We start from the raw sequence: 26,203 nt of genomic DNA, 5'->3' as shown, positions 1-26,203 counted from the left end.
AGATGTGCTGGAAAAACAAGTCAGATCCATGGAGTCCCCACCTTGCCACTTTCAGGACTTAAAGGATCTGCTACTGATAGCTTGGTGCCAGATACCTAAGCATACCTTCAGAGGTCTAGTGGTGTCCATGCTTCAGGGAGTCAGGGCTGTTTTGGCAGCAAAAGGGGGACCTACTCAACATTAGGTGGGTGGTTCTAAAGTTAAGGCAGACTGGTGTATGTCATTAAACAACACCCACTCCTAACAGGCAGTATATTTATGAAGCCATCAGGTGCTGTCTGCAGACAGCCCATGTACGTCTTTGGTGACGCAGCATCTGTACAGACACAGCTACTCATCCTAATTTGCAAGGTGTGTCTGTGTGAGCAGTCCCAAACGCAGACAGAGTGCATTCAGGGCCACTCACCAGCATGTCTGTAAAATTAGGATGTTCATATAGTTGCCGAGTTCCCAAAGACTTGAGCTGCCCACACCCACCACCTGGCATTCGTGGTGCACGGATCTCAGTGCTTGTGTGAATGAGCCCTAAACCATCTTGTATTTGTGGCTCAGAACCCTCTAAAACATGTCAAGCTCAGCACAGAGGTCAGGGAGCTTGGTCATGGCCCTATGCACTATAAAACTGATTACAATCTTGACTTTATTTGCAAAGTCAAGACGATCTAGGAGGGATCATCACAATTATTTACCTAAATTTACTTATTGTATGTAAACTTGCTCTGTCTGAAGATAATGAAACAATCATATATTGCATTTGCCTAAATTTCTGAATTGTGAGATTCCCACATCAGCCAAATCTGCTTGGAGGTAAATCAGATTCGCTATTCATTAAATCTCCTCATTACAAATCATAACGGTAATCTTCAGTGCAGGTACTGCAGCGCCTGGCCATTAGAAGAAGAAAAAGTGTGCACAAACTATTATAAAGTATGTTTACCGTTCCTTTGTTTATCCTGATGAGTGCTTTTTTTTAAATAGCCTATAAACAAATAACACTACAAAAAAAAAAGTAAAAAATTAGTAATGATTTATTTAAATAGGATGAGAATGGTCAAGGCTTTTGCTGCAATGACAGATACAAGGTAAATCTCCAGTTCAAACTTCACCCACCAGTGATGTGTCAGTAGAGATTTAATTAGGCCTCAATAATTGTTCGACATTCCCGCCAGGTGACACACTGTGCTGCTGTAAATCATTCATCCACCAGGATTTTCAAAGAAATGGCCACAAATGATTCCTCTGAACATCCACATGTACAACCGTCTGACCTGCAAATACTCACACAATTCAGGAATCCTGAGAATGATGATTTGTGAATTATATATTCTGTGCAGATTGGACAATCTTGTATGCATATATTCAGGCAAACTAATTTTCATTGTTTTAGTTCATTCCGGACTAAGATCCAGTCTGTTAAAAAAATGGTCTTCCTTTTGCAGGTTTACTCCTTAAGTGTCCCGCTGAACGGCGCAGTTTTTTCCTCTCCTCTTTATGTTGTTTTTCTGCTTCTTGTCTCTTCTTTACATGTTCAGACTGGAAAAGAACACACATAAAATTTCACATTTGGGAATATAAATCAAGTCAGATGATATAATTACATAATCCGCATGATCAACAACCATCTTTAAACTAATCAAAGCTGCACTACAATGTTCTCTGTGGCTTTTTTCTCGCCTTTAACTGCTTCCCGCCATTGTAAAATTACACCCGAGCAGAAGCCCTACCTATTATTCTGGGAGGATGTCCTTCCCAGAACAGGCCGCACTCCAGCATGATCAGTCACCCGCTGTGTCAGGTTACTGATCAGTGTACCGGTCCGCTGCCAGTACCCGACAACGCTGTAATCACAGATCATGACAATTGTAAATAAATGGCTTTGATTCATGCCATTCATGTTGTGTACACTTGTGTTGCTGGCTGCGATTGGTCACAGTGATCACATGGTACAGACATAGCCAATTACAGCCCATCCGTAGCAAGTGAGTAGCTGTGGCCAATCACAGCTTATCACAACAATACACACTAAATGAAATTCACTGTAAACTGTGTTAAAACCACACATGAGGTATTGCTGCCAACGTCAGAGCAAGGGCAATAATTCTAGCACTAGACCTCCTCTGTAACTCCAAACTGGAAATTTTTACAGCGTTGCCTTAGGAGATTTTTAAGTACAGTTGTTTGGCGCCATTCAATGAGCATGCACAATTTTAAAGCATGACATGTTGAGTATCTATTTACTTGACATATCATCTTTCATAAAAAAAAAAAAAAAAATTGGGTTATATATCGTGTTTTTTAAAAACAATTTTTTAAACTCATTGGCTCATTGAACTCAAAATGTATTTCCCAAAAAACTGCGTTTGGAAAATCGCTGCGCAAAAACCGCGTGACATAAAAATTGCAACGACTGATATTTAATTCTCTAAGGCCTCTGCTAAAAAAAAAAAATGTTTGGGGGTTCTAAGTAATTTTCTAGCAAGGAAAACACAGATTTTTACATATATGAGAGAAAAGTGTCAGAATTGGCCTGGTAGGCAAGAGGCAAGTGGTTAAAGTGGATAATGATAATGTAATCTGTACTCAGTGCCATTAAACACATATTACACTGAGTCTACTGCTGCAGCAGGCAATAAAGAACTGAGACAAGATTCCTTGGCAGTAAAAGAATTAGGAAATTAACAAAACAGGTTAACCACTTTAAAGTGGTTGTAAACCAGGCAACATTTTTTTTTTTGTACCTACAAGTTAATAGTCATAATGTGTTAGTATGCATCGCATACTAGCACATTATGTTAAACTTACCTTAAGACGAAGCTCTTCCAGCGCCAAGATATCAGCACTGCAGGCGCTCTAATCTTCACCCGTCTTGCTTCCGCGTTTACAGCACAGGGCTCTGAAGGAACGGCACAGGTGGCTGTTCATTCAGAGGACATGCACCAGTGATGTCACTGGCTGCATGTATAGTAAATATCTCCAACACTGTGCATGTTAGGAGATATTTACACTACCTATAGGTAAAAGCAATAGATGGAAGTTTATTTCCATTTTAAGACCAGGACTTTTCTGTAACATTTTGCTGACAAGTTTAAATTAGAATTTTTTGCTAGAACATTACCTAGAACCCCCAAACATTATATATATTTTTTTAGCAGAGACCCTAGAGAACAAAATAGTGATCACTGCAATATTTTATGCACAGCATTCTTACAAATGCAATTTTTTGGGTAGAAAATACACCTTATTGAATAAAAAACAAACAAAAAAACAGTAAAGTTTTATTTGTATAAATGTGAAAGATGATAATAAGCCAAATAAATAGATACCTAACATGTCATGCTTTAAAATTGCGAGTGCTCATCAAATGGCACTTAATCTCTATAGGCGACGCTTTAAAAAATGTTTTGTAGGTTGACTATTTAGAGTTACAGAGGAGGTCTAGTGCTAGAATTATTGCTATCACTCTAAGTTTTGTGGCAATACCTCACGTATGGTTTAAACAACATTTACATATGTGGGCGCGACTTGCGCATGCGTTCGCTTCTGCACGCGAGCTCAGAGAGATGGGGCGCTTTAAGCCTGAAGACGACTGGGAAGCGGTGGGGGAGGGGGGTCATTTTTCCCACCAACTCTAAAAGTAATCCTGTGGTGAATCAGCCGCCGGGATCACTTGTATCGGAAAGAGAGTCACCCAAAGTATAAAAAAAATACTGGAGTTATGGCATCTAGATGCTGCCATAACAACGGTATTTAAAAACAAGTATTTGACCCCCTGTGCTGATTTTGTACGTTTGCCTGCTGACAAAGAAATAATCAGTCTATAATTTTAATGGTAAATTTATTTTAACAATGAGAGACAGAATAACCACAAAAATATCCAGAAAAACGCATTTCAAAAAATGTTATAAATTGATTTGCATTTTAATGAGTGGAATAAGAATTTGATCCCCTATCAATCATCAAGATTTCTGGCTCCCAGGTGTCTTCTATACAGATAACGAGCTGAGATCTCTTAAATGGAGTGCTTCTAATCTCAGCTTGTTACCTGTATAAAAGACACTTGTCCACAGAAGCAATCAGATTCCAATCTCTCCACCATGGCCAAAACCAAAGAGCTGTCCAATGATGTCAGGGACAAGATTGTAGACCTACACAATGTTGAAATGGTCTACAAGACCATCGTCAAGCAGCTTGGTGAGAGGGTGACAACAGTTGGTGCGATTATTCACAAATGGAAGAAAAACAAAATAACTGTCAATCCCCCTCGGTCTGGGGCTCCATGCAAGATCTCACCTCGTGGCGTTTTAATGATCATGAAAATGGTGAGGAATCAGCCCAGAACTACACGGAAGTATCTTGTCAATGATCTCAAGGCAGCTGGGACCATAGTCACCAAGAAAATAATTGGTAACATACTATGCTGTGAAGGACTGAAATCCTGCAGCGCCCGCAAGGTTCCCCTGCTCAAGAAAGCACATGTACAGGCCTGTCTGAATATTGCTAATGAACATCTGAATGATTCAGAGGAGAGCTGGGTGAAAGTGCTGTGGTCAGATGAGACCAAAATCAAGCTCTTTGGCATCAAATTGACTCACCATGTTTGGAGGAGGAATGCTGTCTATGACCCCAAGAACACCATCCCCACCATCAAACACGGAGTTGGAAACATTATGCATTGGTGGACAGGACAACTTCACCGCATCAAAAGGAATGATGGACAGGACCATGTACCATCAAGTCTTGGGTAAGAACCTCCTTCCTTCAGCCATGGTATTGAAAATGGGTCATGGATGGGTATTCCAGCTTGACAATGACCCAAAACACACCGCCAAGGCAACAAAGGAGTGACTCAAGAAGAAGCACATTAAGGTCCTGGAGTGGCCTAGCCAGTCTCCAGACCTTAATCCCATAGAAAATATGTGGAGGGAGCTGAAGGTTCGAGTTACCAAATGTCAGCATCGAAACCTTAATGACGTGGAGAGGATCTGCAAAGAGGAGTGGGACAAAATCCCTCCTGAGATGTGTGCAAACCTGGTAGCCAACTACAAGAAACGTCTGACCTCTGATTGCCAACAAGTACTAAGTCATATTTTGCGAAGGGGTCGAATACTTATTTCACTCATTAAAATGCAAATCAATTTATAACTTTTTTGAAATGCGTTTTTCTGGATTTTTTTTGTGGTTATTCTGTTTCTCACTGTTAAAATAAATCTACCATTAAAATTATAGAGACTGATCATTTCTTTGTCAGTGGGCAAACATACAAAATCAGCAGGAGATCAAATACTTTTTTCCCTCACTGTAGGTAAGAAAAAAATAATGATGGCCTTTATATCTACAATAAGTCTGAGTCAGTACCAGTGTATACTGAGATTTCCAGTTCTTATTCTCACAACAACTAGATAAACTAGTCTGTTCTTGAAGGTTAGAGCTAATACCTGCTTCACATCACACTCCAGAATACAATGTTGAGAATTCAGTAGCCAATTCAAAAGGCCAAGTCCTTGCCATGCAGGATGCAATGGAAGAACGGAGGTTCCTGGGTAAACGCCACCACTCATGAGGCCTTACATATTGATCATTGTTGAATCAGCTGGGGATTTTTATCACAGTGGGAGTAAACTCCCATGTATGATTTTTACCTATAGGTATGCCTTATTATAGGCTTACCTATAGGTACAGTAAATATCTCCTATACGTGCGCTGTTTAGAAGATATTTACTTTAGATGCAGGCAGCCAGTGACATCACCAGCACATCCACTCTGAAGGATCGGCATACGTGGCGTTCCTCCAGAGCCGTGCCGTAAACAGCGACTTCCACGTGCATGAATCATCGCCGACTTGGCCAATCAGATAGTAAAAGGCTGCGAACCTGGAAACCCTGGAAAAAAGACTGGGTGAAAGTGGAAGCACCTTTAGCGGTGGCAGCTCCTCGCTGGAAGGGCTTTGCTTTCAGGTAAACAAAGATTTGGGGAGCACACCCTAAAAGATGCATTAAGGATGGTGCAGCCATAAGACCATAAAACAGAACAAAATATTACAGCGCACACATGCAAAAAATGACATTTAACTCCTGCAAGGCTATTTAAAACACCTGAACATTTTCAAAAAAATATGGGGATTTGGTCACACCATATGGCTATATGGTGCTTAAGCCCACTTACTGCGACAAAGTGCCCCATTATCAGTGGGTCCTACGCTATCCATAGACTGGAAGATCTTGCTTCTCTGAACCATGGGAGCCATACACTCCTCTATATGGGAAAACTAAAAGGACTCCTCCTATAACACAGGTGGACACTAATAAGAGGTAATGATGAAGTTATTTTTTGCATGTGTGCGCTGTAATATTTTGTTCAGTTGTACGGTCTTATGGCTGCACCATCTTTAATGCATCTTTTAGGGTGTGCCCCCCAAATCTTTGTTTGTCTATTCTGTATGGATTCTGACCAACTCCCTCATCAGTGCCTCTCATTAGTGTCCACCTGTGTTATAGGAAGAGTTCTTTAGTTCTCCCATATAGAGGAGTGTATGGCTCCCATGGTTCAGAGAAGCAGGATGCTCCATTCTATGGATAGTGTAGGACCCACTGATAATGGGGTACTTTGCTGCAGTAGTGGGCTTAAGCACCATATAGCCATATGGTGTGACCAAATCCCCATATTTTTTGAAAACATTCAGGTGTTTTAAATAGCCTTGCAGGAGTGAAATGTCATTTTTTACATGTGTGCGCTGTAATATTTTGTTCTGTTTTTAGGAAAGTCTGTTATAATGTGCTAGTATGCGATGCATACTAGTACATTATGACTTAAACTGCCCGGGGCCCGATTTTTTTTTTTCTGGATGCGGTTTACTACTGCTTTAAGGCTCTGAGAGTGTTTCATTTGTAGGAAACACAAAAATGTTCAGTTTAATGTCCCTCACTACAGCCCACTACAAAGTTTGACTTCTCTTAGAATCCTTTTACATAGGCTGCTAAACATTAATTGCAGCAGGTACAATATGATCCAAGTCATTAGACTGAGTTTCCTTATATATTCCACACCATGTTTGGTGAGCCGTATATATATTGCTGGTGAACATGGATATGTCAGCTGAGCACCTGTCACAGTTGTCATAGACACACAACAAACACAATGTACACTAAAAATAATTGTTAACACAAAACATGATAACTTCTCATAGTTCATTTCTGTACAGTATAAGAGCAGAAATCTCAAACCAATATTCAACTTGCATAAAGAAAAAAAAAGTCAAGAGAAATTCCATTAAATTGCCATTTTTATGTAAAAATTCCAACAGAGAACCACTTAAAATTTCAACACAACTTAATTTTTCACGAATAAAAACAAAATATATGTTTCCATGTGTCCCATGTTTCTAACTGCCTGACAACATAATAGGCTCAATTCAGCAAGTTAACACACCATGAGTATCCTTTCCAAGAGGGACAGTTATTTTTAGAAGAGAGTCCATTTAAAAAACGCTTACATGGCTGACAATACAGTGCCTGATGCTGACCATACACTATACGAAAAATAGGCTGAAATTCGGTCATTTGGCCAGTTAATGGGCACAAAATCGGTAATTGTTGGGATGTTTTAAAGTCGAAAAAAAAAAAAATGAAGGACAAGTTTGGAAATTTTCTGCCGAGTGAACGATAAATTGAAAGGTTAATGTGCTTTCCCATCTGAACTGTTCGCACTAGGTATATGTTAAAAAAAAAAAAAAAAAAAAAAGGATTTATGTCCACTGAACGATTTATTGGTCATTACATGATGGCACTATCGTTTGCTTTCACGGCCGAATGTTCGTTTTTCGAAAATGGGTTCGGCCGATTTTTCGTATAGTGTATGGCCAGCATTAGGCTGTGTTATAACTTTGTATCACTCAAATTTTTTTCTTAACAAAAACGTTTTTCTTGAAAAATCAAGGTGCCCCACAAAAGTGAGTACACCCCTCACATTTTTGTAAATATTTTATTATATCTCTTCATATGACAACACTGAAGAAATGACACTTTGCTACAATGTAAACTAGTGAGTGTACAGCTTGTATAACAGTGTAAATTTGCTGTCCCTTCAAAATATCTCGACACACAGCCATCAATGTCAACAAAAGTGAGTACCCTCCTAGGTGAAAATGTCCAAATTTGGCCCAAAGTGTCAGTAAATTTGCTGCCCCCTCAAAATAACTCAAACAGCCATTAATGTCTAAACCGCTGGTAACAAAAGAGAGTACACCCCTAAGTGAAAATGTCCAAACTTACCCCAATTAGCCATTTTCCCTCCCCGGTGTCATGTGACTCATTAGTGTTACAAGGTCTCAAGTGTGAATGGGGACAAGTTGTGTTAAATTTGGTGTGATCTCTCTCAAACTGGTCACTGGAAGTTCAACATGGCACCTCATGGCAAAGAACTCTCTGAGGATCTGAAAAAAAGAATTGTTGCTCTACATAAAGATGGCCTAGGCTATAAGAAGATTGCCAAGACCCTGAAGCTGAGCTGCAGCATGGTGGTCAAGACCATACAGCGGTTTAACAGGACAGGTTCCACTCAGAACAGACCTCGCCATGGTCAACCAAAGAAGTTGAGTGCACATGTTCAGCGTCATATCCAGAGGTTGTCTTTGAGCAACAGGTGTATGGGTGCTGCCAGCATTGCTGCAGAGGTTGAAGGGGTGGGGGGCCATCCTGTCTGTGCTCAGACCATATGCCGCACACTGCATTAAATTGGTCTGCATGGCTGTTGTCCCAGAAGGAAGCCTCTTCTAAATATGATGCACAAGAAAGCCCTCAGTTTGCTGAAGACAAGCAGACTAAGGACATGGATTACTGGAACCATGTCCTGTGGTCTGATGAGACCAAGATAAACTCATGGTTCAGATGGTGTGAAGCGTGTGTGGCGGCAACCAGGTGTGGAATACAAAGACAAGTGTGTCTTGCCTACAGTCAAGCATGGTGATGGGAGTGTCAGGATCTGGGGCTGGATAGAGTGCTGGCGGCACTGGGGAGCTACAGTTCATTGAGGGAACCATGAATACCAACATGTACTGTGACATACAGAAGCAGAGCATGATCCCCTCCCTTCAGAGACTGGGCCGCAGGGCAGTATTCCAACATAACGACCCCAAACACACCTCCAAGACGACCACTGGCTTGCTAAAGAAGCAGAGGGTAAAGGTGATGGACTGGCCAAGCATGTCTCCAGACCTAAAAACTATTGAGCATCTGTGGGGCATACTCAAACGGAAGGTGGAGGAGCGCAAGGTCTCTAACATCCACAAGCTCTGTGATTTTGTTGTGGAGTGGAAGAGGACTCCAGTGGCAACCTGTGAAGCTCTGGTGAACTCCATGACCAAGAGGGTTAAGGCAGTGCAGGAAAATAATGGTGGCCACACAAATTATTGACACTTTGGGCCAAATTTGGACATTTTCACCTAGGAGGGTACTCACTTTTGTTGACGTTGATGGCTGTGTGTCGAGATATTTTGAGGGGACAGCAAATTTACACTGTTATACAAGCTGTACACTCACTACTTTACATTGTAGCAAAGTGTAATTTCTTCAGTGTTGTCACATGAAAAGGTATAATAAAATATTTACAGAAATGTGAGGGTGTACTCACTTTTAAGGGGTACATAAATTGGCAGACCAGGTCTGCTAATGATATAGTTGAAAAAATGTTGCTATATCGGTTTAACCGCCTTACCAACACTATATTGTCAAAAGTATTGTCACACCTGCCTTTACATGAACTTTAATGGCATCCCAGTCTTAGTCCGTAGGGTTCAGTATTGAGATGGCCCACCATTTGCAGTTATAACAGCTTCAACTCTTCTGGGAAGGCTGTCCACAAGTTTTAGGAGTGTGTCTATGGGAATGTTTGACCATTCTTCCAAAAGCGCATTTGTGAGGTCAGGCACTGATGTTGGAAGAAAAGGCCTGGCTCGCAGTCTCCACTCTAATTCATTCCAAAGGTGCTCCATCTGGTTGAGGTCAGGACTCTGTGCAGGCCAGTCAAGTCCCAGCCAAGTTCCTCCACCCCAAACTCGCCCATCCATGTCTTGTGGTGTGGGGTCGTTTTTCAGGGGCTGGGGCTGGGGCTGGGGCTGGGGCTGGGGCTGGGGCTGGGGCTGGGCCTGGCCCCTTAGTACCACTGACATAAAACCTTAAGGCTTCAGCATACCAAGACATTGTGGACAATTTCATGCTCCCAAGTTTGTGGGAACAGGATGGACCCTGCCTGGTCCAACATGACTGCGCACCAGTGCACAAAGCAAGGCCCAAAAAGACATGGATGAGCGAGTTTGGAGTTGAAGAACTTTACTAGCCTGTACAGAGTTCTGACCTCAACCCGTTTGAAGAACCGCTGCGCAAGTATCGGGCATCATAAAAAAATTACAACACCCACCATTTTTTTCTCTATAGTGCCTCTGCTTAAAAATATATGTTTGGGGGTTCCAAATTCCAAAAAAAAAAAAATGCAGATTTTTAGAGAAATGGCAGAATTGGCCTGGGAGTCAAGTGGTTACTAAGGGCAAAAAAATACCTGCTAATCCTGCCAGAAGATCAGAATTGTCCTGTGCTTGTGTCATCCTAAACAGCCTAACTTGCCATTCTGGGAATACGGAATAATTGTCTCTCTACCCACTGTTGGTGACAAATGTCTTATTTGGCTTGTATGCATATTGAAGCAATGTAAACGTGAATCAATATGACTGGACGATAAAGCAGCAGCAGCACGCTAAAGAGAATGTCGTTTTGCTCTGCTCTCCGGAATGGAATGAGTCTTAATGGCTGACACTCTCCCCCACCTAGCCTACTGTGCAGGGGGATATACAATGCTGTCACTGAAAAATGACGATATTTGTCGGCTTTATAAAAAAAAAAAACATTTAATTAATTTTTTTAATGAATATATAAACTGGAATAAACTGTGTTGCGTATAAGAACTACATTTTCATTTAATCTCAGTAAATAATACAATCTTATAATATGCCTAATTATGGTGATAGCCTCTAACGATGGGATTTCCCATTAGCCTGGTCTGTGCTGCATTTTGCTGAGAATTGTGGAAGACAAGATGTCGTCCGAGATAAGCGATTCTTTGGGTAGCAGGCCAACTGCTAGAACACAACTGGCTCTCTCCCAGCATTGACCAGCTCTCTAAAAAAAAAAAGTTTAAACCGAGCAGGATCAGATTACCTGAATGCTAAATATAAGATCTGCAATGCTTCGTCAAAGAAATGCCTTACTAGCTGGCAAAGGACGGGATGAATGAATTGTCATCTAGAAGTTACTTTGCTCTGACCAGCTGCCTGTAAAGCTAGTCATGCACATTACATAATCACAAATCAGGTCTCTTCTGTGCCCTGCTGATAAATCCCAGCTGTTTAAAAGCATTCCCGGTATTCTTTTGTCTTTAGATATGTGAAAGTGTCATCTATAAGGCTGAAATGTCCAAATCTTTTATATCTGAACTCTTGTCAGATATACCCAAATGTTTAATAACACGATAAAAGGAAACATGTAGACAGAAAAGCCAACCCTACTATGGGGGGTTATTTACGAAAGGCAAATACACTTTTCAAGTGCACTGAAAGTGCAGTCGCTGTAGATCTGAAGGGAAGATCTAAAATTAGGGGAAGCTCTGCTGATTTTATCATCCAATTATATGTGCAAGCTAAAATGCTGTTTTTTTTCCTTGCATGTCCCCCTCAGATCTACAGCGACTGCACTTCCAAGGGCACTTGTAGTGCAAAGTAGATTTGCCTTTCGTTAATGACCCCCTATGTCTTTACTTATGTTTCAACGCACCCCCTATGAAAATTCCAGGACTTACAAGTATGTACACCCCCCCCCCCCCCTTTTACTATCCCATAATGCAGTGCTTGGTGCATGGGCTACCAATCACCAGTCTCAAATACTGTCACATCAGGGACACAGAGCATGTCAAAAAGAGTGCAAGTGCTGACCACAAGGAATAATTGATATCGCTGCAGTGGCTGTAGTGGTTTTAGGGCGATAGGAGTGGAGAAGGCAAGTAAAAGAAATGTGCATACAGTAGCACTGTAAAAGCAAATATAGGTTCAATTTGTATTTCAGCACAACTAGTGCAAGTATTCCTGCAATCCCCGGTATAGCAGCCCCGGGACACAATCAGGATGATTTACTAAAACGGTAGAGTACAAAATCTTGTGCAGCTCTGCATAGAAACCAATAAGCTTCCAGGTTTTATTGTCAAAGCTTAATTGAACAAGCTGAAGTTAGAAGCTGATTGGCTACCATGCACAGCTACAACACATTTTGCACTTTCAGTTTTAGTAATTCAACCCCAATAAATCTCTACTGCATGTGCTCACACTGAACATGCTGACATGAGAAGAGATCATAGTGAGCACAGTGAGGAGCTCATCAGTCTGCAGTTTCATTGTATAATCAACAAACTGTGTTGTGACCTACTGTTCCTGACCAAGCTCTTATGTCTTGGAATGGTGACTAAAGCCTAGTAGACACGGGCCGAATATCGGGTGGCATCAGCAGGATCAATAGAAACCAGCCGGCATTCGGCCCATGTGTACTACAGCCGGTCATTCGGCCAGCTTCTGTCCATGGGGCCTGACCGACAAAGGTCTGCCGATCAGCTCCCAATCAGCGTTCTCAGCTGGGATGGCTGACCAGAGTGTTCTGGCGGGGGGGGGCTGGTGGTGACTGTCCCTCCTGTCAGAACATTGGATTGTTAGTACAGCAGCTCTGACCTGAGTGGTCAGTTTTTTTTTTTGTTCAACCAAAAAAAAAAACAAACAAAAAAAAAAAAAAAAACTAGTAGTGTGTACCAGGCTTAAATCAGTGGCTGCCCATTCAAATACAGTTAGGTCCATATATATATTTGGACACAGGCACAATTTTCATACTTTTGGCACTGTATGCGACCAAAATAAGTTTAAAACGAAACAATACAAATGAATTTGAAGTACAGACTTTAAGCTTTAATTCAAGGGGTTGAACATAAATATCAAGTACAAATTTTAGGAACTGTAACCATTTTTATACACCGTCCCCCCATTTTCAGGGGCTCAAATGTAATTGGACAGATGAATATAATCACAAATAAAATGTTAATTTTTAATATTTTAACATTTTGTTGAGAATCCTTTACTGGCATTGACTGCCCGAAGTCTGGAACCCATGGGCATTACCAAAGACTGGGTTTCCTCCTTTCTGATGTTTTGCCAGGCTCTAACTGCAGCTCTTTTCAGTTGTTCATTGTTTGTGGGTTTTTCTGCCTTCAGCAAGTGAAATGCATGCTCAGTTGGGTTGAGATCAGGTGATTGACTCGGCCATTGCAGAATATTCCACTTATTTTCCTTCAAAAGCTCCAGGGTTGCTTTTGCAGTGTGTTTTGGATCATTGTCCATCTGTACTGTGAAGTGCTGTCCAATCATTGGCTGAATCTGGGCTGACAGTATATCTCTAAACACTGCAGAATTCATCCGGATGCTTCTGTCATATCATCAATAAACACCAATGACCCAGTGTCACTGGAAGCCATGCATGCCCATGCTATCACACTGCCTCCATCATGTTGTACAGACGTTGTGTGCTTTGGATCATGAGCTGTTCAAAGCTGTCTCCACACTTTTTTCTTCCGTCCAAACAATGCTTTTCCAGAACTGGTCTGGCTGTTTTAGATGTTTTTTGGCAAAGTCTAATCTGGCTTTTCCATTCTTCAGGCATATTGTTTGCAGCTTGTGGTGAACCCTCTGTATTTGCTCTCGTGAAGTCTTCTCTTGATTGTAGACTTTGACAAAGATACGCCCACCTCCTGGAAAGTGTCCTTCACTTGTCTGGATGTTGTGAATGGGTTTTTCTTTACCATAGAGAGGATCCTGCGATCATCCACCACTGTTGTCTTCCGTGGACGGCCAGGCCTTTTTATGTTGCTGAGTTCACCAGTGCCTTCTTGCTTTCCTCAAAAATCCTATTTTCTCTTTCGTTCATTGACAGACACAGCCTTCTTTATTCAGAACCATAGGGATGTCCCAAAGCAGTGCCAAACATGAGGGGTGGGGCAGCCAACAAAAACAAAAAAAAACCCAGGCCAACCAGACAACCCAGAGCCCACCTGACCAGCAAAAAAACAAAACAAAAAAAAAAAACCCCTTCACGGGGGAAAAACCCTCTAGACCGCAGCCTGCAGAACTTTGCGGCCAAAAGAAGCATCCACAGATGCCAGCACATCCGCTTTGTAAAATTTTGTGAAAGTGTGCACCGACGGCCAGGTGGCCGCCTTGCAAACTTGAGTTACTGACGCCTGATGACGGAAGGCCCAGGAGGCACTCAGCACCTGAGTCAAGTGCGCCCTCACCGGGATGGGAGGAACCTGACCCTTGATAGAATAGGCCTGAGTCACCGTCTGCCTAATCCATCTAGAGATCGTCGCTGAGGAAGCAGATAGCCCCTTCTTTGGCCCGTCCGTGATCACGAACAGACCTTTGAAAAGACTCAGTGGCCACCAAATACACCCTGACTGCCCGTACCACATCTAAGGTGTGCAAGGCAAATTCCCTCGGATGTTGCGGCCGGGGACATAGAGAAGGCAACACGATGTCTTCATTTAAATGAAAATCAGAGACAACCTTTGGAAGGAAAGAAGGACAAGGAAGAAGCACCACCTTGTCCTCGTGAATCACCAAGCAGGGAGTGCAACAGGATAGCGCCACCAACTCTGACACCCTGCGAGCAGAAGTAATAGCCACCAAGAAGGCCACCTTCTGTGATAGCGTGAGCAGGGGAATTTCTCGAATATCCTCAAATGGAGGCTTCTGTAGAACCGAAAGTACAAGTCCCACGGTGGCAAGGGAGATCTCACCGGTGGAACCACATGTCGCACTCCCTGAATTAAGGTACGCACCAGGGAATGCGAAGCCAGGGATTGTTGAAAGAAAACGTCCAAGGCCGACACCTGGCCCTTGACAGTACTCAAGGCCAAATTCTTTTCAATGCCCCTCTAAAGAAAAGACAAAATCCGAGCCACCGAAAAGGAACGTGGGTGAAACTCCACTGACTCACACCATGAAATATGCGCTTTCCACGTCCTATAATATACCTTCCTGGAAGAAGACTTTCTAGCTCTGAGCAGCGTCAGAATCACTGACGCAGATAAGCCCCTATCCTTCAAAACCTGGCTTTCAATAGCCAGGCCGTTAAAGCCAGCGACGGTAAGACAGGGTGGAAGATCGGCCATTGGGATAGCAGATCCTCCCTGAGAGGCAGCCGCCAGGGGGCATCTGCGACCAGACGCACCAGGTCAGTGTACCAGGACCGATGAGGCCAGTCCGGAGCCACTAGAATGACCGGAATTCCTTCGGCCTTGATCCTGCGCAACAGCCGTGGCAGAAGCTTGAGAGGAGGAAAGGCGTAGATGAGGCGATACTGATCCCATGGAGCGACCAGAGCATCTGAGGCATCCGCCAGAGGGTCCTGAGACCTGGCCACAAACCTCTACACCTTCCTGTTGTTTCAGGATGCCATCAGATCTACCTCTGGAGATCACCAGCATAGGCAGACCTGTTGAAATACCTCCTGATGGAGAGACCACTCCCCTTGGTCCAGTACTTGACGCCTGAGGTATTCCGCCTGCCAGTTGTCCACCCCCGAAATGTAAATGGCGGAGATGGCCGTGACGAAACGTTCTGCCCAGCGTAGAATGCCGGCTACTTCCAGGCCAGCTAACACACTCCTCGTTGCTCCCTGGTGGTTGACATAGGCCACCGCCGTGGCATTGTCTGACTAGATCCGTATCGGGAGCCCCTGAAGCCGATCCTTCCAATGATCCAGACAGAGTCTGATCGCCCGGAGTGCCAAGATGTTGATAGGTAGCCTCGATTCCTCCAGCGTCCAGTGACCCTGAGTCAAGCTCAGGCCCAGGACTCCTCCCCACCTGGTCAGACTCGGCACATTTTTCCCATTTTAACAAGATTTCCCTTTGCAGGGGTCTCGTATAAAACTGAGCGAACGGGACTACCTCGAACTTAGACACCATCAGGCCCAGTACCCCCATGCAAGTCTGCAGGGAGACCCACCTTTCTGGAGTTTGTCGTGCAGAAGGACCACTCTGGCCCGAGCGGAATCCAAGGTCAGACCCAGATAAACCAATTTCCGAACTGGGGTCAGATTTATGGTAGTTTATCAGCCACCCAAAATTTGCCAGAGACTGAACAGTGATCTCCATGTTGCCCCTCAGGGCCGTTGAGAACTCTGCTCGCAGCAGAAGGTCGTCCAGATAGCCCAGAACAGAAATTCCCCGCTGGCGCAGCAGTGCAAGAACCGGGGCCAACACTTTGGTGAAGACCCGAGGAGCAGAGGCGAGACCAAAGGGTAACGCCGCAAACTGATAATGCTCCTCTCCCACAGCAAAGCGGAGGAACAGCTGGTGCTGTGCACAAATCGGAATGTGCAGGTAGGCATCCTTGATGTTGATGGAGGCAAGAAAGTCCCCCTGATGAAGAGATGCCACCACGGAGTGAATGGACTCCATTCTGAACTTCCACACCCGCACATAGCGGTTCAGGGCCTAGAGGTCCAGAATCGGACGTACCGTACCCTCCTTTTTGGGGATCGTAAATAGGTTTGAATAAAAACCCTGGAAGCGTTCCGACACTGGGACAATCACCCCCTGGAGCGACAGGCCTTGTTCCGCTCCCTGGAGGGCTAACAAGCAGTCTGGAGACAGATGCAGATTGGATGGAAAAAATCTGCTTGGGGGACAAGTCTGGAACTCGATTTTGTAACCAGACAGAATCACTTTGTGGATCCACTTGTTTATCAGAGAGGTCCATGGGCCAGGAAACCAGGGAAGACGTCCCCCCACCCGGAATACGGGTGAGGGCGCCTCTTCATGCCGAAGGAGCCTTATCTGGGGGTCTGGGGAAACCAGCTCTCGGTTTGCCTGACCAGGGCCGCTTAGAACCTCCCGAGGGGGGCTTGAAAGACTTCGAGCCTTTGTCAGTGGACCCTGAGGGACGAAAAAACTCTGTGAGCAGAGAAGGAAGGGCCACGTGAACAAAGTGCGGCTCAGAGACTCTGCCTTCCCGCCAGCCGGGTCTTTAAAGGCCAGAGAGTCCTCAACAGAAATCATAGTGGTTTTGTTCAACCGGGAAATCAGGGGATCCACCACAGGCGGAGTTGTCCATTTTTTGAGCAGACTTTCCTCAAAGGGATAACGCACAGCGAAACACTCACAAAGGGGTGTTTTGGACGCTCCCAATCTTTATAGACAAACTTGTCAAAAAAGGAGAGATAAGGGAACACTTTTGCCACGCGAGGTGGCTTGTGAGTGCCAAAAGGGACCGGCACCTCCACCGCAGCCGTGGCTGCATCTTCTATCTTTAAAGTTTCCTGCACAGAAGCAATCAGTGCATCCACCAGCGCCTTCTCGTGCACAGTCACTGGGGCTGATGAATTATCCTCACTGTCAGATCTAGGAGCATGGCCGCAGACCCCACAGGGTGGGCCCCGTCCATAGCAGCTGAATCAGTTTCAGGATCTGACGAGACAGATGAAGCGGGGGAAGGCAGGGGACTCTTCCTGCTAGTCTGCCGCCCAAGAGCCACCTCCACTCAGAACACAAAGGACTCCAGGGCTGGGACCCAGAGGGACCTGCAGACTCTGACAGGGGGTCAGGCGGGGAAACATGCTTCTGAGACTCCATAAGAGAGAAAAAAGGAGAGCCCCACAACAAAGTGACCACTACAATGGGACACCCCCCACATCGGTTGTGATACTGGACCACCAAGACACCCCACAGCAGGCCCCCAGACTCAACACCCCCCTAGCATAGTGCTTGCTGCCTCCGATGTCGACCTGCACACACGTGGCGTCCACGGGTGAAGAAATCACAGGAGTCAGTCCTAGGTTAAAAAGAGGGGCTTCCGTCTGCAGAAAACGGTGTCCTGGACTACACAGTAATGGCAGCTGTTGCCTGAGCCAAAAATCCACCATATCATGGCCGCCGAGCTACACAAACATGGCCGCAGGCACTAGGGAAAAGGACGCCGTCTACGGCAAAATAGCCGCCGGCCATAGGAAGTCCTCAGGCACTAGGGAAGAGGACAACAGCTATGGCAAAATGGGCGCCGGCCGTGCTACACGAGTCTACTACAGATGCAGGAGAACCCTGTAGCCTCCTAGGAGCAAAAAAGAGAGGATCCGGGCACCGGACCCAGTGACGCCACCCCCCCCCCCCCCCCGGTAAGCACAGCACCTAGGCGGTGCACGCCCCCAGCTCACCAGTATTCAACCCTGCCCCCCAGGACCCACCACAGGCACACTACCTCATATGGAGGGAAGAGGGGGGTTACCAAGGGACCTCCAGGACTAGGAAAAGAGGGTGCAGGGATAGAGGGGACCCGCAGGACTGACTAACCCAGGGAGGGACCCGCGTCCGCCACAAAAAACCCACCATACCAGGACCAAGCGGGCATCACTCCAGACAGAACCTCCTCACCACCGAAGTGGGGGGGCTGTCGGCCATGAGGGACGCTACGACTTGAGTCGAGACCCGGTTGCATGCGTCCTCGCGAGACATTTAACTCCATCCAGTGGGGCTATGTCGCGGCCGACCTAGCGCGTAGCTGCGGTCTGCACACGCTTGCTGGCCAGACTGGGGTGACCACTGGATCGAATGTCCAGCCCGTCGTCCAGCCCGGCAGTTGATTGTAGATCTCACCGGAAAAATCCAGGGAAAAATAAATAAATAAAAACTGCCAGGACAAGAGATCCCAACAGGGAACTAGGTCCTTACTCCTGACTAGGCAGGAAAAAAACGAAGGCCTGTAGCAGAGAGGGGGGTGTATGTCACCTAGGACTGCCCATGGGCATAGCCAAGTCTTTTGTCTGCCTAGGGTCCTACTCCTGTAGGGGGCGATATAACTCCATTGGTTCTTAATAAAGAAGGATGTGTCTGTCAATGAATGAAAGAGAAAGGGATCTATTCCTAAGAACTGTAATTCCTATCCATTATATAACTATAGCTTGAATAAGCTTTGGTAAATACCTGAAAAAAGCTAAAATTGTGCCTGTGGCCAAATATATATGGCCCTAACTGTATGCCCATGTATAAACAGCAGCATATACCTCACATTTACATGAGCTGCTGGTATGAACAGACTCTTGGTGTGCTGCTTTCTAAAATTCAGACAAGCAAAGATTTTACAATAGCTTTCAATGTTGTATACAACATTGTCACTTTTCCAGAGTAATTTTACTGAATACTATTCCTGGATGATGATGCCACAGACTAACAAAGTGCACTGCCAGAATCTATGTATAAGAAAAGTTTGATTGGATGATGATGCCACTGTGTGACTGTAATAGTCCCCTTTTTTTTTTTAATTGCAGCTTAGTCTCATACAAAAAGAGTACAGTGTAGCCACATTGTATGATATTTAGGGGTTTGAGGGAAAAACTATTCTCCTCAATGCAAACTCTCACCTTCTGCTTTCACCTAACATATTGTACAATAAAAGTAAACTGGCTGCAATGGGCAACTTCGCTTGTTAACTGATGCCTAATGTGCTCAGTTGTCTTTCCTAAGCCAAAGAAACTGGTGGAGATTTTTGACCCATAAAGTAGATTCCATTCTGAGTGGGAAAATTACTTCCACTGCATTTTTAATGAAAGTGGGAAGCCCCTTTATTACAAGTATTTTCTTGAATTCCCCTAATTCTATTCATTGACAGTAAAACTGTCAAACATTAAAACCCTCCAGCAGCTAAACCTACCTATATTGCCAATCTTATCCGAGACACCACTCCATTAAGATTCAGAATAATCCAGGCATGGATTAAAGCGGCTCAATAGGCTCAAGTTTTTTTTTCACCTTAGTGCATTATATGCATTAAGGTAAAAAAAAAAAACCTCCCGGGGAAGCATCCCAGCCTCCACCCTTATACTTACCTGAGCCCCATCTGGATCCAGCGATGTGCATAAGCAGCAGCTCTCCTAGATCTCTCTCCTCACTGGCTCACACAGCAGCGGGAGCCATTGGCTTCCACTGTTGTCAATCACAGCCAGTGAGCCAATAGAGAGAGCAGGGGGCGAGGCCGGGCGCTGTGTGTGAATGGACACACAGAGTGCGACTCAGGAGTGAGCCTGCTTGAGTGCACCCATAGCAAGAGTGCACCCAATAGCTATGCTAGTACTAGCTACTGGCATCAATATTTTATTCAGATTAGTAAAACTGAAGACAGGCCAGAAGGCCATATCTGTCAGCTTGTCAGATCAGTGATTTAAATGGGAAGTAAACTTACATTTTTAATTAACAGGTAGATTTTTTTTTTTTTTAACATAAGAGTATGCTGCATGTCTCTGGTCATAAATGCTTTTCCCTTGTGGTCAGCACATGCACAGCTCAGTATACAGTCTCGGCATGATTCTCTACGGGGATGAAGTAATTGCTGTGAGCATTCAATGAAATGACATTATCCCAGCCTCGCCAATCAAGATGGCTGAAGACTCCGAATCTGGAATAAGACTGGGTAAAATAAAAGTGCCGGTGATTGGTTGGACTGTTGCATTGCTGGAAAAGGGCATCCACGATTTAACCATGCCAAGTATATTTATTTACACATTATGACAAAATCTCCCAGGGCCCACAGAAAAAGCAAAAAGGACCAGTTAGACATACAGGAAATGATAGCAATGCATATTTCATATTTAGTTCATTATAGGTTTTCTTTTAATTATTTAAATCTATTTTTAGTGTAGTCTGGTGTCAACACACTGCTGAAATAATTATCTGACAATGGAAAACACAACTCTTCTTCTCTTTCAGGCAGCCCCTACTGTAAGTGGTTTGCCTGGAGCGTCTCTTAGATCACAGACACTTTTGCCAGTATGTTTTCTGTGCATAGCTGTTCACTCTTGCAAGAGCCAGCTTAAAGTGATACTAAAGTCCCAGTTTTTTTTTTTTTGTTAAAAACAACAAACATGTTATACTTACCTGCCCTGTGTAGTGGTTTTGCACAGAGCAGCTCAAATCCTCCTCTCCTTGGGTCCCTCTTCAGTGCTCCTGGCCCCTCCCTCCTGTTCAGTGCCCCCACAGCAAGCAGCTTGCTATGGGGGCACCCAAGTCGAGCCGCAGCATCCTGTGTTCATTCAGACAAGGTGCGTGGCCCGGCCCTGCCCCTTCTCTCTATGCATTGCCTCACTGACTTTGATGGACAGCAGCGGGAGCCAATGACACTTTGGGGCTGTCTCAGCCAATGAAGAGGGAGAGTCCCGGTCAGCTGAGTCTCTTGTGCAACATGGGTGGATCGAGATGGGGCTCAGGTACGTATTAGGGGGGCTGCTGCACATACTTTTTTTTATCTTAATGCATAGAATGCATTAAGATAAAAAAAAACCTTCTGCCTTTACAACCACTTTAAGTTGCTTCTCACCTACAGCTGCTTAGAGAAAGTGATCAGATATTTGGGCATGATCCGACAGAGCTCCAGCACTAGGTCACCTGTGTTTACTGCTATGGATAGGGGTGATGGGAAGAAGGGGCAGTACAGGAAAACTAGTTTTACAACCTCTTCCCTCTACACCTTCCATCCTTTAACCACTTGAGCCCCGGACCATTATGCTGCCTAAGGACCAGAGGTCTTTTTCCAATTTGGCACTGCGTCGCTTTAACTGCTAATTGCGCGGTCATGCAATGCTGTACCCAAACTAAATTTGTGTCCTTTTCTTCCCACAAATAGAGCTTTCTTTTGATGGTATTTGATCACCTCTGCGGTTTTTATTTTTTGCGCTATAAATGGAAAAAGACCGAAAATTTTGGAAAAAAATGATATTTTCTACTTTTTGTTATAAAAAAAATCCAATAAACTCAATTTTAGTCATACATTTAGGCCAAAATGTATTCGGCCACATGTCTTTGGTAAAAAAAAGGTCAATAAGCGTATATTTATTGGTTTGCGCAAAAGTTATAGCGTCTACAAACTAGGGTACATTTTCTGGAATTTACACAGCTTTTAGTTTATGACTGCCTATGTCATTTCTTGAGGTGCTAAAATGGCAGGGCAGTACAAACCCCCCCCAAATGACCCCATTTTGGAAAGTAGACACCCCAAGGAAATTGCTGAGAGGCATGTTGAACCCATGGAATATTTATTTTTTTTGTCCCAAGTGATTGAATAATGACAAAAAAAAAAAAAATATTTCCAAAATTTGTCACTAAATGATATATTGCTCACACAGGCCATGGGCCTATGTGGAATTGCACCCCAAAATACATTCAGCTGCTTCTCCTGAGTACGGGGATACCACATGTGTGGGACTTTTTGGGAGCCTAGCTGCGTACGGGGCCCCGAAAACCAATCACCGCCTTCAGCGTTTTTAAGGGCGTGAATTTTTGATTTTACTCTTCACTGCCTATCACAGTTTCGGAGGCCATGGAATGCCCAGGTGGCACAAACCCCCCCCAAATGACCCCATTTTGGAAAGTAGACACCCCAAGCTATTTGCTGAGAGGCATATTGAGTCCATGGAATATTTTATATTTTGACACAAGTTGCGGGAAAGTGACACTTTTTTTTTTTTTTGCACAAAGTTGTCACTAAATGATATATTGCTCACACAGGCCATGGGCATATGTGGAATTGCACTCCAAAATACATTTAGCTGCTTCTCCTGAGTATGGTGATACCACATGTGTGGGACTTTTGGGAGCCTAGCCGCGTACGGGGCCCCGAAAACCAATCACCGCCTTCAGCGTTTTTAAGGGCGTGAATTTTTGATTTTACTCTTCACTGCCTATCACCGTTTCGGAGGCCATGGAATGCCCAGGTGGCACAAAACCCCCCCAAATGACCCCATTTTGGAAAGTAGACACCCAAGCTATTTGCTGAGAGGCATGGTGAGTATTTTGCAGCTCTCATTTGTTTTTGAAAATGAAGAAAGACAAGAAAAAACATTTTTTTTTTTTTTCTTTTTTCAATTTTCAAAACTTTGTGACAAAAAGTGAGGTCTGCAAAATACTCACTATACCTCTCAGCAAATAGCTTGGGGTGTCTACTTTCCAAAATGGGGTCATTTGGGGGGGTTTTGTGCCACCTGGGCATTCCATGGCCTCCGAAACTGTGATAGGCAGTGAAGAGTGAAATCAAAAATTCACTCCCTTAGAAAGCCTGAAGGCGGTGCTTGGTTTTCGGGGTCCCGTACGCGGCTAGGCTCCCAAAAAGTCTCACACATGTGGTATCCCCGTACTCAGGAGAAGCAACAGAATGTATTTTGGGGTGTAATTTCACATATTCCCATGGCATGTTTGAGCAATATATCATTTAGTGACAACTTTGTGCAAAAAAAAATAAAAAAATAAAAATTTGTCTCTTTCCCGCAACTTGTGTCGCAATATAAAATATTCCATGGACTCGACATGCCTCTCAGCAAATAGCTTGGGGTGTCTACTTTCCAAAATGGGGTCATTTGGGGGGGGGTTTGAACTGTCCTGGCATTTTATGCACAACATTTAGAAGCTTATGTCACACATCACCCACTCTTCTAACCACTTGAAGACAAAGCCCTTTCTGACACTTTTTGATTACATGAAAAAGTAATTTTTTTTTGCAAGAAAATTACTTTGAACTCCCAAACATTATATATTTTTTTAAAGCAAATGCCCTACAGATTAAAATGGTGGGTGTTTCATTTTTTTTTTTCACACAGTATTTGCGCAGCGATTTTTCAAACGCATTTTTTGGGGAAAAAAAAACACACTTTTTTAAATTTTAATGCACTAAAACACACTATATTGCCCAAATGTTTGATGAAATAAAAAAGATGATCTTAGGCCGAGTACATGGATACCAAACATGACATGCTTTACAATTGCGCACAAACGTGCAGTGGCAACAAAATAAATACATTTTTACTGCTTACTGGTCTACTGCTAAAATTACTGCCCTCGATCTGACCTTCGCGGTGATACCTCACATGCATGGTGCAATTGCTGTTTACGTTTGACGACAGACCGCCGCTTGCGTTCGCCTTAGCGCAAGAGCAGGGGGCGACAGGGGTGCTTTTTTTTTTTTTTCTTTTTATTATTTTTTTGCTTTTTTATCTTATTTTTAAACTGTTCCTTTAATTTTTTTTTTTTTTTAATCATTTTTATTGTTATCTCGGGGAATGTAAATAATATCCCCTATAATAGCAATAGGTAGTGACAGGTACTCTTGTTTGAAAAAATTGGGGTCTATTAGACCCTAGATCTCTCCTCTGCCCTCAAAGCATCTGACCACACCAAGATCGGTGTGATAAAATGCTTCCCCAATTTCCCAATGGCGCTGTTTACATCCGGCGAAATCTAAGTCATAAAATGCTCGTAGCTTCCGGTTTCTTAGGCCATAGAGATGTTTGGAGCCACTCTGGTCTCTGATCAGCTCTATGGTCAGCTGGCTGAATCACCGGCTGCATTCTCAGGTTCCCTGTTGAGACAGGAGAGCCAGAGAAAAACACGGAAGACGGTGGGGGGGGGGCATTCCCTCCCACGGCTTGTAAAGGCAGTCTAGAGGCTAATTAGCCGCTAGGATTGCTTTTACATGAAAGCCGACCACTGGCTGAAAAGAATGATACCAAGATGATACCTAAACCTGCAGGCATCATTCTGGTATAACCACTCAAAGTCGTGAATGGCGTACCTGAAGACAAAAAAATGGTTAACAATAAAGCACAGTAAACAGTAAAGTATAAAAAATTGCAGACCTGAAAAACAAACATGATAAAACATAATAACAATAAAACATTGCAGAATAGAATACAGTAAAAAAGAGCAGAACAATAGAGAGAGAATAGAGAGAGAGAGAGAACAATAAAACGACAACTATTTTTTTTTATTTTATATTTTTGTATGTGTTTTTTTTTTTTGTTTACACTTTTTTTTGTAACTAACTTTTATAACTGTAAACGGTTCCAGGTTCGGGTCTCTCAAAATGCGATGGCATCTTGGGAGACCCTGTGAAAGTGTGTCTAGTCTGTGCAATGCTGTACCCTACGCTAATACTCAACTAGTGTATGGTAGCATTCAAAACATTCACCAATGCAAAGACCAGGATTGTCAGGACAGGAGGGACAATAATAGAGGGTGTCACGCCTATATCCGCGCTTGCTGCAGACACGACATCTTTTTTGGGGGGGTTCGTTGGGTAGGGGTACTCGGGAGCACATAAAAATGCCTCTCATGCAGCCGACTGCATTTGGTTGGGGATGTGAATGGGGGAAGTACGGGCGCTGCAGAAGCGGTGGGTTCCCAATTAGGATTGGCGAATGCAGCAGGAAGGGCACTATGGGCACGACGGGCCTGTGTTTGTCTTCTTGGTGGCAGCGGGACACTACTTGTGCTTGCCACCTCACCAGCTTGAACTGCACTTATGGGACTCGCCACGTCACCAAGTGTTACTGCAGTGCTGGTTTGACTACGACCGGGGTGTACTAGGCCGCTGGTGCTTGCCAGTTCAATAAAAAGCTTCCAAAATAACTGTTAGCGATCGCAGGGATCAGGCCTGACTCTGCGAACACTGCAGTTATGTGTTTAGTGTTTTGTAAGTGACAGTGATCGATCGATACTGCACTTGGGTGGGCTGGGCTGGGCCGGGCGGAGGGGCAAAACGCAGGTGCTAGCAGGTATCTGGGCTGATCCCGCTAACACTGCGTTTTTGGGAACCCTAAACTGCTGGGGACGCTAGTATAGATCTGATCGGATCAGATATTGATCCGTTCAGATACTATACCACTAAGGGAGGTGTACGGCGCGTGTGTGGGTGTTAGCGGTACTGGCGCTAACCTGACGCTGCCTGGGGCTGGTGCTTGCTAGTTCACCAAAATGCTACCAAAAAAACTGTTAGCGATCGCAGGGATCAGGCCTGACTCTGCGAACGCTGCAGTTATGCGTTTAGTGCCTTGTAAGTGACAGTGATCGATCGATACTGCACTTGGGCTGGGCCGGGCGGAGGGACAAAACGCAGGTGCTAGCAGGTATCTGGGCTGATCCCGCTAACACTGCGTTTTTGGGAACCTTAAACTGCTGGGGACGCTAGTATAGATCTGATCGGATCAGATATTGATCCGTTCAGATACTATACTACTAAGGGAGGCGTATGCCGCGTGCGTGGGTGTTAGCGGTACTGGTGCTAATCTGACGCTGCCTGGGGCGACGCATA

The 26,203-nt window shown here is 44.2% G+C and overlaps 1 protein-coding gene across 1 annotated transcript in view; it reads right to left on the bottom strand.

The window, feature by feature from the left end:
* Positions 1–1,005: 1,005 nt before the first annotated feature.
* NOL10 (nucleolar protein 10) overlaps positions 1,006–26,203 on the bottom strand; it is a 140,956-nt gene continuing 115,758 nt past the window's right edge. The window contains 1 exon segment of the mRNA XM_073625385.1: positions 1,006–1,533. Coding sequence (XP_073481486.1) covers positions 1,414–1,533 — 120 coding nt within the window. The 3' untranslated portion in view covers positions 1,006–1,413.

The sequence above is a fragment of the Aquarana catesbeiana genome, linkage group LG04 (assembly GCF_042186555.1).
Source record: "Aquarana catesbeiana isolate 2022-GZ linkage group LG04, ASM4218655v1, whole genome shotgun sequence".
In the NCBI taxonomy this organism is placed as follows: Eukaryota; Metazoa; Chordata; class Amphibia; order Anura; family Ranidae; genus Aquarana; species Aquarana catesbeiana.
This window is presented reverse-complemented; position numbering and strand designations above follow the sequence as displayed.